Below are 12060 nucleotides of genomic sequence, written 5' to 3' on the forward strand. Positions count from 1 at the left end.
CATCAAGAGCACGGTACCCATAGACTGATGTGCGGAGTTGACAGCCCTTTGTGTAACTACCTAACCATTACAAGCTGGGCACGCGGTACGTGTCTGTGGTGGCAGCAACTTCTGGAAGACTAAAGTAGGTAGATGCCTGGGCAGGAATGAGATCCTATCCTAAAAAATAATCAGCTGAAAAGAGCACTGGAGACATAGATGCCTACCAAGAGCAAAGCCCTGGGTTCAAATCCCACTACCACCAGAAAAAAAATTCTTGTGGATACACTAAAAAAAAAAAAACCCAAAACAACTTGGTAAAATCAAATATGAGAATATTGTCTACCAACGGCCCTCCTCACGCCTAGCGGTCGCCTTTGGAAATCAACAAGGGGCCCTGGGCTGAGGAGCCCGCTCGGAACGCTTTCCTAGCAGAACCCCCACGAAGGCAGCTCATCTTGCGCCTTGGAAGATCTAGAAGGGGGTCACTACAGAGACTCCTGTAGTTCCGGACCATTCCAGAGACTGGCTCAGTAAGTGCTGTTTGGAGTTACTGACCCAGCAGGATCCGGTTCCTACGTGTGGCACAGCTCAGTGTTTGTGGAACACTGAGCGTCAGGCCGGTTCAGCTTACCTTGGAAGTTCTGGAGCAGGTTGGCCTGCTGACCGGGCCTTTCCCGAGGTGGGCGGGGTGAGCCTGTCCAGGATGGGAGCCGCTGGCCGGCCGGGAGGGGCGCACACCCCTGCAAGGTAAAACCCGTACACGCTAACCAAGGGCGCCTCCCCTTCTCCTTGGCTTCACTTTTCCTATTTCCTTTCCATCTGTTTTTGCCTACAGGTGATTCATATGCAAAGGTCAAATTATCTCCCACTCTGAGGGGATGATCAACCATTGCTGTGTGTTCTCCAAGCCGCCCCTGTGTCACAGGAGCTCTGGGAATCTACGGACACGCAGCTTGGAGGCAGCTGCGAGGTAGTTTGTCTGAAGCTTGCCTTTCAGTGCTGATGTCTGGGTGCATTTGGACCGCCGGCCGCGCTCCCCTCGGAAGGGCGGGGGAAACTCCCCGCAGGACTCACCCCTGACAACGTTATTTATGCAGGAAACAGTGCAGGGTTTGTTTGAAGGGAAAGTGAAGAGCAGGTAGCTGGTCTGGCAGAAATGGACAAAACCCCAAACCAGAATATTCTGGAAAGAGGCCACCTGACACCCCAGAGGCATCTGCCCCTCTTTCTGCGAAGGACAATGAGGTGAGAAGTGGTTCGCTGACTGTTCTTTCAACCATCCTTTCTCAAAAAGACAGCCAGCCCCACACAGGTACCTCAGCTTCTCCATGGCGGTTTTCTTATGTGTGAACAGCACTCGGATCAGGGCCTTCCTCTTGAGATAAACCACAAAGCCAGCAGCGAGGAGACACAGGACACTCAGCAGGACTCCCAGGGCCAGGCCTTGGTGATCTGAAACAAACCATGTTTGGCTCACAGAAGGAGGCCCTCGTCATAAACACGACAGACATCGAGCCATGACATTTATGGTGGAGCAAACTTAGAAGGAATAAACAGCAACGGACTGAGTAAAGCCCCCAGGGATGGACTAATAAATGAGTCTTCCTTCAGAGGTCGTGTTTGAGGTTCGCTGGATGCGGCCATCATTCATGGCTGGCAGCTTGGGAGTTGGCTGCGTCATCTGGCAGGTGGGGTGCTGGTGGGATCGCACAGCGCCCCGGGCAGGGCACCAGGCCCAGCCGGAGCCACGGAGGGACCTTGGAGCTTCACTCATGTCCGTCTCCTCAGACCACAGCCTTCCAGCCTCTGCACACACCTTCACACTTCCAGCTCCTCTCACTCTTTGGTGCTAGATTGTGCTTCATTTTTTCCCCCTTTCTTTCTTTGTTTGGAGTTGGTCGGTTCTAGGGCTTGTTTTGTTCAAGGTTAGTGCTCTAGCACTTGAGCCCCAGCTCCACTTTTGGCTAGCTGAAGATTAGAATTGTACAGATTCTTCTGCCTGGGCTGGCTTTGAACCATGATCCTCAGATCTCAGCCTCCTGAACAGCTAGGATTACAGGCGTGAACTGCCCCTCCTCCTCCTCCTCCTCCTCCTCCTTCTCCTCCTCCTCTTCCTTCTTCTTTTCATCAAATGAGACCCTATTTCTGGACATGTAATACTAGACAGTGAAAAAGAAGAAAAATCGTATCTTGAATCAAAAGCCCCTGGGCCTCGTTTTGCTGTGTGAGGGGCTGTTTGTTTTCTGTGTTTTCATCACCTTTGTCTGTGACTCGATGCCTTCTGTTTACTTGTCGGGCATGTGGGAAGGAGTGCAGTTAGCCCTGAGTCGCTTTCTGACTGGACTATGGTTGGAGGCTGAGTGAGGAGACCGGAAGTGCTAGGAAGTACAGGAGGGTTACTTGGGTACTTGGGCCTTCATTCAAACTGGGGGATCTCAATCCCGTTTGCCCACCAGCAGTGTTCAGGTATGCTCCACACAGAGGGTGTGCACACAACCCTTCAGCTGCCGGGGACAGCGTGCAGGGGGCCTCCGTTACCCCAGTTTTCGCTCACCCTCTGCAGAGGGGCAGAGAGAGGCGGCAGCCCCTGCTCTGGGAAGAGCCCCTTTGTATCTTGTGTTTGGAAACTTTCAAATCTGAGGCCTCCCTGGGAACACTACATGCGATGCACACTGTAGCGCGAGTCTGTACTGGAGTGATACGCAGTTTGTGCGTTCTCCTCCAGCCTCCTTGGGTGATAATTGGGTCGACTTGAACAGAGACAGGCTGGGTGGCAGGGCCCTTGATAAAACACAAACGTTACACCAGGTGCTGGTGGCTCACACATGGAATCCTGAGGACTGCGGTTTGAAGCCAAACCTGGGCAGCAAAGTCTGTGAGACTCTTCAGTTTAACAAACTACAGAAAGCCAGAAATGGAGCTGTGGCTCAAGGGGTAGAACATTAGCCTTGAACCCAAAAGCTCAGGGACAGCGCCCAGGCCCCCAGTCCAAGCCCCAGGATTGGCAGAAAAATCAAACCAAAGCAACAAAGTAATCTTTACTTTTTGTACAATAAACCCTTGAAAGTCCTACTGGAATATCACGTGGCAGCAGGAGCCTGGCTGTCAAGGCTGAGCTGCCCTGAAGGGCAGAGCGGTCCCTGGCTCCACCCACTTCAGCGGATGCTGGACACAAGGGAAGGCATTCTGGCCTTTCCCGCTTGCTGCACCTGAGGGAGGGACAGCGCAGGAGCTGCTGTCCTCCTTCGGAGGGGAGGCGGCCGCACATGTGCCTGCTGTCCCCGCCCTGAGCCCTGCGAGGGTTCCCTGGCCCCACACGCACGCACTGTTGTGTCTGTTGTCATGGAAACGATGGCAAAGCCACGGATTCCACACTGCTGGTCACAGCAGGCCTTGGGGACGCGAGGTCCCCTCTGAGGCAGCATTGGTCATGGTTTCCTTGTCACCAGGGGCCCACTGAGCACCAAGGGAGCCAGGGCAGCGGCGCCCCCTGCTGGCGGCCTGCCACCTTTTGCCTGGCTTCTACTATAAAGGAGAGAATGGCTTCGGAGGGGCCTTTGGTCATGAGATGTGAACTCAGAGAAGGCCGTCCTGCACCGTGACCCGAGGAGAAGTGACCAGAGGGTCCCAGCGCGGCTGCGGTGGAGAAGCTTGCGCACAGGCTCCACGACGCGGGGCTCTGGGGACAGGCAGCTTTATTAAAACCCCGGTCAGAGTTTTGGAAGGCACGGAGCCTCGCGGCCCGCGGAGGTGGCCTGGAGGGGCTGGCTGTTATCAAGTCCTCGGAAATGACCAGGATGTTCACAGTCCTCTGGAAGTCTGCTACAGACACTGCGTCACAGGCTGACGTGTGACACACACTGCAGCCACGGCAGAGTCCGGGGGCTTCTGGAAAGATCGGTGACAGGGCAGCGAGTTGGGCTGGGCCACGTGCGCGCATTGAGTGCGGGCTCGGGCTCACGGCTTCCCGGCCGCTCAGCACCTCGCGGGGGGGGGGGGGGGGGGGGCGCCACTCACCTGCTTGCCGGGTGGGGCCGCTGTCTGTGCTTCCGCCAAAGCCAAACTTGTCACAGAAGGGAGGCGCCCAGCGCGCCTCGCAGTGGCAGCTCTTCCTGTTGTTGCACACCTTTAAGACAGCGGGGGGGAGGGGGGAGGGGGGAGGGGGGCAGCCGTGAGGGGCACGTCCTCCTGAAGCATGGTAAGTCCTCGCGTCCAACTTGAGCGTCGCAGCAGATACAAGATCACTGGGGTCACCAGCACCCCCACACTCAGCGAACCTCACTGGCAGCACGCAGCCGCGTCAACGCCTGGGCCGGGGAGCAAACGCTCTCAAGACACCAAAGCCTCCCCGGCTCCGGCCTCCTTCTTGACGGTGACTCTCCCACTGTGATGGGCAGTGGACAGGGACCTGCATCAGGGACCTGGGACATCGGAGGCTGTGCTTCGGCGGACAGGAGGTGGACGGAGGCCGTGCGGCTCTCGGTCTCCCCACCAGCAGCAGGAGCAAGGCTCACCCACCGTCCCTGCTACCTGAGGGAGGGCACAGGGCAGCTGCTGCGCTTCCTCCCAGCCCGCCTGACACCTGCTCCGGAATGCCCACCTCCGCCTTGCAGCCTGGGGCCTGGGGCCTTTCCCCAGCTCTCCCTTGTGAAGACAGAGGATGCCAGGGCCGTGGCAGGAAAGGCTGCAGACAAGAAGCGGATGGCTCTGCCCTCGCTGAGCCCAGCACCAGCACCGGATGGAAGATGAGCACCCTTCATGGAGGGACCCAAGGTGCCGAGGGACGGCGATGGCAGAAGTCCCTGAACCTACGGACTCACTAATGATAGGTGTGTAAAGCAGGCAACGACTCCACACGCCAGTGGAGTCCCAGCACGAAGCCCAGAGCGCGTGGCTTCTAGGGAGCACGTCTAAGTTGTTCTTCACCGCAGGAAACAAACTATGGGTCAGAGGGATGAGCTTCTGAGCAGTTTATATACAGAAGTCGGGTGGGTACACTTCAATATTTAAAGGCCAAATAAAATGCTCAGAGCAGGCGTGCGCCACTAGTGATCACTTCCTGTTTACAGGGACGGCTCCCTGCTTTTTGATCGATCCAACCATCTGCCCAATTGCTCCTAAGATGAAGGCCGACTGTGGAGAAGAGCTGTGAAGTGGGCGGTGTCTTCCTGTGGCGCCGTGGCCAGGCAGGGCTCCCTCACCTGCGGTAAGGTCTGCGGAAGTCTGAGCCTCTTGGCTGATTCCTGGAAGGTACTGCTGACAATCTGCCCAATGGACTTTGCACAAAGCCCTGAATGGCCTCCCACTCAACATTCAGCCACAACCCCTCGCACCCCCCTCCCCCCTCCTACCCCCCACCCCCGTGTGGCAGAGAAACTGCCCCACCCTCCCCACCCTACCCCCTCCCATGCATGAATTGTGGGAAAGCACTTGGAACATGATTTCTGTAGAAAAAAAATTCAGAAAAACAAAACTGAACCACTGGCCTGGCTAATCAAGATGAACATGGTTCCATTGGAAACCATGGGGACAAAGACATTATATTTAAAATGGAGTCCTCTTCTTTCCTACAGACCTTTTGAACCAAGTAACAGCCTGTGGGCGTGTAAACCCACTGCGTGGTGTGTTCAAAACATACTGTCAGTGCAATGGCTGTCCTTGCTGCAGTCCCTTTCGGAAGAATTTTGGTTCAATGACACATTTGGAGCATTGGGAGAGAGAAGGACAGCCCCGTGAAACGTGACAACGTTGGGCTGGGAAGGTGGCTCAGTGGTACAGCGCCTGCCTCGTATGCATGAGGCCCTGGGTTTGATTCCTCAGAACCACATAAGCAAAAAAAAGTGGAATTGGTGCTGTGGCTCAGGTGGTAGAACGCTGGCCTTGAGCTGAAGAGCTGAGGGACAGCGCCCAGGCCCAGAGTTCAAGCCCCACCACCGACCAAAAAAAAAAAAAAAAAGATGTCATTTTAAGTGGTAGAGATGTGACAACGTGAAGCACTCCACGAAGCAGGGTTACCCTCGAAACGACTTTGAAGATGGCAGAACGCTTTCTTGAAATCACAGGATGTTAATTTAAGAGATAATTACGACTCGATCTGATTTGCCTTGTTAAGATGGAAATGACATTTCTCCTGCCATGTAAAGGTCGGAAGCAATGAGTGTCCTCAGAAGAAATATCGAGAGGACACCACCGTAGCTAACAGACTTTAAAGAGTGCCATGGATTGCGAACGTCTTTCTACACGGAATGCTGTGCTCGGGGACACTAGGCAGGACAAGGCAGCGGCGCGACTTACTCCCCGGCCGTGGCACTGCATGGCGCACTCGTGAACGCCGAAGACGCTGACGTTCTGGCATCGCCGGTTGAGGCAGATCTGAGGAAGGAAGAACAGAGCAAACGTCTCTGATGTCTCCCCTCTCCTCCCACACGTGAGCTCAAAAACCCAGAACAAAGTTTCAAGACAGCGCTTCCTTCTGCCAGGGCAATGTACTCTAACAGTGTTCTGTTTGGCTCAGTTGTGGGTCTCTACTGTCTGAATCCCAACGTGGCCCTTTTCCAAGACTCAGGCCCATGTGAACACTATTGAATTCTTACACTTCATAGTCGTAGCCAATCCTGAAACTGTAATGGGTGTTCTCACAAGGTGGGAGGGGGGCTTGCTGTGAATCCTATATAATGCAGCTTGCTGTATGTATGTAATGTATGTATGTATGTATGTTGCTGGTCCTGGGGCTTAAGCTCATGGCTTGCACACTGACCCTGAGCCTCTCTGTGCTCAAGGCGAGTACCCCTTCCGGCGTTTTCTGTGTATGTGGTACTGAGGAATCATACCCAGGGCTTCATGCATGTTAGGCAAGTCCTCTACCACTAAGCCACATTCCCAGCCCTAGTGCAGCATTTTATCTCCATTAAAAGACAGAAGGAAGGCAAGATGGGTTAGTCCCTTACCTGAGGAGCCTGGACAAATTCACAGACTCCAAGAATCCACAGCTAAAGATCTTTGAGGGGCATAGTGAACCATGAGAACTTTTTCAAAATACTGACTGACAAGTAGGATCATCAGTGACATAAACCATCAACAGAAATGCTCAGCAGAGGAAAACAGGCCCCTTGTGCTTACCCAGACACTGCCGAAGTAGGGGAAATGACCTGAGCTTTGTGAAATGACCCTGGGCTGGTTGGAAGAGTCTACCTCATTTCAAAGGTATGTGACAGACACCAGATCCTCTCTAGAGTTAGGAGCCAGGCTCTGGTTGCTCACGCCTGTAAGCCTAGCTGCTCAGGAGGCTGAGATCTCAGGATCACGGTTGGAAGCTAGCCTGGGCAGAAAAAGTTCCTGTGAGACTCGTATCTCCAATTAACTACTCAAAAACCAGAAAGTGGTTCAAAGTGGTAGAGCACTAGCCTTAAGCAAACAGAGCTCAGGGACAGCCCCCAGGCCCTGAGTTCAAGCCCTAAAACTGCCAAAGAAAAAAGAAAAACAAAAAAGTTACAAGTTAGGAAGAAGAGTCTAATGTGTAGAACCCAGAAATGCTTAGAATATAGAAGCAGCCTAGTAACCAAGGCAAGCTTTGCCATGGAAGGTCACCATCGGATGTCATGAGCTCAAGGTGAATGCCCGGACGTGAGCGGCTCTGAGGGGCGATAGGATCCTGACCAAGGAGACTGTCCTATTCCAGCTAATAAGAGATCCTGTTAGGACCACAGGGCGTGGGTGCCGCTTGGCTTGGAGCCCACCGGAGAGGCTAAAGACCATCTTCAAAAGTAATGGTGCCCTTGGAACCCCACTGTTTGGTGCTGATAACCTGTACCCTGGCTTACAGACAGCACTGTTTAATGCAAAGGCCTGAACAGAAGCAAAGGCTGGTGAGGGGTCCCACAGAACATGGGACATACTGTGCTGTCACCTTTCCACCGAAAACAGCATCCAGTGCTGGGGACAGGAGGGGCCGGGGCAGGAACGGCTGGCATTCCTGACTGTGGGATTCTGTAAGGGGACAGAAGAGATATCTGTCCTTCCTCTTTTGTGAGGGGTTCATGATCATCCAAAAAAGCACTGGGAGATGATTTATGTGTGTTTTTTTCCCCCTAAAATGTTTTATGAATTTGCTATCATTTAGTCAGATGAGAAAGTCTAGTAAAAAAAAATACTATCAGTGTAGCAGAACATGAACATCTCAATTTATGTCTCTAAAAAAACAGATTTTGTTCTTCAGTCTCAAATGATCTCAGGGTAGCAGCTCCCCTTTGGCTCACCATGGACGCCTCTTCCCTTCTCTCAACAGGGTCTCTGAAAGTTCAGCCGACTCCCACTTTGTCCAGGTGAGAACAAGCACTGGAGAATGTGGTGCCAAAAGCCCAGCCCTGTTTCCAAAAGTAATACGCGCCACTATTGCATTTCTTCCCAGAGTAATTTCCTGGCTGGAAACCTTCCTGACAGTCAGGGTGAAGAAATGACTTATTAAACACAAAAGGGCTGGGAAGACGATTTTGACTCCCACTCATCTGTATCTCCCTGGGCAGACTGGGACCTCAGCTTTATCAACACTTTCTTCTAGGTCCAAAAGCCTGGATTCCAGAGATTGCATGCTAAGGAGACGTAGATTTAGGAAAACAAGCCCATCTCAGCCCCCGGTTCTTGAACAGGCTGTCTTTCAGTGGGCCCCGTTCCAGACTTATATGTATGATGCAAGTGAGAACTGGGGTCTTACTTTTCCATCTGCGCACTTGGTCCCTGCGAGCACAAGGCCGGGGTCGGGCATGTCATCGCCCAGGTACACATGGGTCCCCCGGCACAGAATCCGACCTCCTTCCTGCAGTGGGATATTTGTTTCTATGGAAACCGCATTGGTACCAATGACTGGTCGGCTGGCACCTCCTTGGCACTGGATTTTCCCACATTTAACATCTCTGGAAGGGCAAGAAGGAACAACTTCAAAGGAGGAACAGTTTGGAGCCCACCCGAAGTCACCTGAGAAGACACAGCCATGGCGTGGCTGGAAGTGTGGACATCATACCTCATCTCGCATTTGGTGAATACGCTCTTGGCATCTTTACCACAGTTGCCATAGGGATCCCCTGCAGAGTTGACTCTCTCAAAGCAGATCCCGGGGGCAGGCTTAGCACCTGGAACAGAAAGCGCAATGGCGTCTTCATCTCTGGAGTGTGTTTCTGGATTTCTCAGTGCATCACTGGGCTTTAGGGCTGAGAAGAGATGTCCTCTGTGCTCAGAGAGGTCTGTAGACTCTGACTGACTGGTGATGGGAGCTTGGAATGGCCACCGCCAGCCTACCACCCTCTTTTGACCTCAGTTCACAGCAAAGCCCACAGCTCACCACTCACTCTCTTCTGGAGGCTTGCTATGCAGGGCCCCTGGCACGCGCAGCCTCTCCGGAGATGAGGCCTACCTGTGTGGCCAGATTCAATCTGGAGCAGGAAAGAGCTGGCTGCAGGCAAGGGAAGCTACTCTCTTCAGCAACATCCCACACAATTCCGGTGAGAAAGCGCAAGCCAGGGAAGGCTCCGAAGAGGAATGATGACTAATATGGGGAAGGAGGAAAGGAGGGAGACAGAGACAGACAGACACATAGTGACAGACAGGGAGATACAGAGAAAGAGAGAGACACACAGAGAAAGACAGAGAACAAATGAGCAACACAGAGATTGTATACAATGCTTCCAGTCCTTCTCTAAGAGAAGACACTGGCTTCAATGTATGCCTATTTTTGCAAAGCAGACTTCTCTCAGAGACTATGAAGTCTGGAGTCCTGAGTGTCACGACAGTTCCCAGCAGGGAACAGCCATTGTTAGCACGGTTTACAGCCAGGCAAAGACAGCATGCAAAGGAGGTCTGCGGCGTGGAAGCTCCAGGACTCCTGTGCATAGTGGTATCCACCGTCACCTACGAGGAAGTCAGGCGAGTGTGGTGCATCCTTCAGAACGCACTGCCCCCAGTGGGAAGGTGGGACTGGCCCACCTTCTCTCTTCTCTCCCTCACTGGCATGTGGGTTGCACACTTCTCCTAAGCTTCCAGTGGGCAGGATGCCAACCTCCCAGAACCCAGACCTGACCACGGGGTTTAAAACGAATCAGAGTTATGAGGACGCAGTTATGACTCGTTCTAGTTTGTGACACGCCTTTGCTGTCTCTACCTTCAAGGTGAGGTATTAGGATCCTGCCAGGCAGGGTCCGCAGCCACCTCCTGGGGCTGTGAGCACCCGGCTAGAGCTCACCATTCCTATGCACCAGTCATGCTCGCCTGCCACTGGCAGCTCCCACGGAAGCCACCAGGATTCTGCACCGGCATCATCCTGCTGAGCTTTACTGAGACTTCGGCTCTTCATGGATTCGTGCAGAGTGAGGAATTACTGAGCTGCTTTATGTAAGGCCATGAAAAGATGGACATTTCAGTTCCAGAAAAGAGAAATGGCAGTTCCTCCATCTGAGAAAATGAGAACTTGGAAGGGGGGAAGCTCAAGAGGGCTACCGTGGGGTACAGCTGAGCTTGGGCCGCAAAGGAAAGGGACTCAGAGGTGCCAATCGCAAAGGACTTCCGGCTCCTGGCCTCTCCAGACGTGGTAGCTGGTGGAGGAGGGCAGGGAGGGACATCAGATTACTGCACATGGCTACGGTATGTTAGCTGCCAGCTCTTATTTTTCCTAGAGACAGAGTGGTCCATCATGTTAAAAAGTGGACTTGTGTTCACCCGGAAGACGTTACAAAGGGCAGAGTGGGGATTCAAAGCGGTGGCACTTGCAAATGCTGAATTTCATGTCTTTACAGTTGGTAGGCTTCATGGCTATCTCTTAGGAGGAATGATGCGTTTTCTTATCATTCTTATAGTATATCAATTTAAAGCCTTTGAGTTCTTAATAATGGAACACTTAGATGTTTTGCCATTATCAAGAGATAAAATTTAGCCTTTCAGAGGGAATTTTGATATCACACTGCATTTTATAATTATGTTGCAAGTGATAGACTTTAATTACCAGTTTTATCTTTGGAGTGATATAACTTACATTTGTAATTGTAGTTTGGAAGTTCCCAATGTCATTACGTCTTTTGAGAGAGAGATGATGGCCTCTCCAATGAAGCTCCTAGTTTACTCCTTGTATGCTTTTACTTCAAATGATTCTATTATGCAAACGTACTCCTCTGTTCAGTCAATCAGCTATTGCCTCCCTCTGTCGCTCATTTCCCCAGCCGTTGTTGCTAATACCTACATACAAAGGCATTTGTACAAACAATTGGGACTCTGGCTTGTTCTCTCCGTCCTTTATTCTCCAAATCAGGCTTTGTATTCATCAGAAAATGAAGTCCCCCATGTTATCACTGAAAATGTTATCATTTCATCCCAACACTATGAACCAAAGGAAGGTTTTCCTGATTCCTAAACAATATGCCTCTTGGCAAATGCTATCCGTTCCTCCATCTGTAACCACTAGGCTTGTAGGTGATTAGTAAATGCAGGGCCCCAGGTGGATTTCACTAAGCTGAGCTCGTATAAAGCAGCCTTGCAGATAAACACTGAATATTTACCAGCCCATAAAAATCATCTGGCCAGCTCACGCTGCATAAATCAAATGACACTAGATTCTGGTGAGTGATAAAATAGATAAACACTAGCATGTTCCAGGATTTCCCCAAGGTAAGTTCTGTGTGGCTTCAGGCATGTAGTTACCATATAGTTATCTGTGAGATTAATTGCCAAGCCAAGTTGTCAGTCACCATGGTAATGGTTTTGACAAACACTGGCAAAAGGAAATCTGCTGACTTAATAAAAAAAAATCCAGCTGCATTTCAGCCATATCAACCACCATCCCAACAAAATCTTAGTGGACACTAAGACGGAATTGGACCAAGAATGCTAAATGCCAGCATTGAACTACCAGGGACATTTATGTCCTTGGGATCAGCATAGAAAGTCTGGAGATGCAAGATCTGTGGGAGGGAAAGAAAACTCCCAGCCAACAGGAAGATGATCAACAACAGCAATTAGAAAACAAATGAATGAATAAAAACTTCAAAAACTATTGTGAAAGTGTGTCACTTTGCCGTTTTGGAGTAGCAGGCATATGTT

At 51.8% G+C, this 12060-nt stretch overlaps 1 protein-coding gene across 1 annotated transcript in view; it reads right to left on the bottom strand.

Moving 5' to 3' along the window:
- Adam12 (ADAM metallopeptidase domain 12) overlaps nucleotides 1-12060 on the bottom strand; it is a 275101-nt gene that overhangs the window by 22120 nt on the left and 240921 nt on the right. The window contains exons 15-20 of the mRNA XM_070011400.1: nucleotides 8999-9107; nucleotides 8693-8891; nucleotides 6277-6354; nucleotides 4000-4108; nucleotides 1299-1434; nucleotides 614-722 (exon numbers count right to left, since the gene is read on the bottom strand). Coding sequence (XP_069867501.1) covers nucleotides 614-722; nucleotides 1299-1434; nucleotides 4000-4108; nucleotides 6277-6354; nucleotides 8693-8891; nucleotides 8999-9107 — 740 coding nt within the window. The remainder of the gene's footprint in view (nucleotides 1-613; nucleotides 723-1298; nucleotides 1435-3999; nucleotides 4109-6276; nucleotides 6355-8692; nucleotides 8892-8998; nucleotides 9108-12060) is intronic.

The sequence above is a fragment of the Dipodomys merriami genome, unplaced genomic scaffold (assembly GCF_024711535.1).
Source record: "Dipodomys merriami isolate MVZ:Mamm:240054 unplaced genomic scaffold, mDipMer1.0.p SCAF_82, whole genome shotgun sequence".
Classification (NCBI taxonomy): domain Eukaryota; kingdom Metazoa; phylum Chordata; class Mammalia; order Rodentia; family Heteromyidae; genus Dipodomys; species Dipodomys merriami.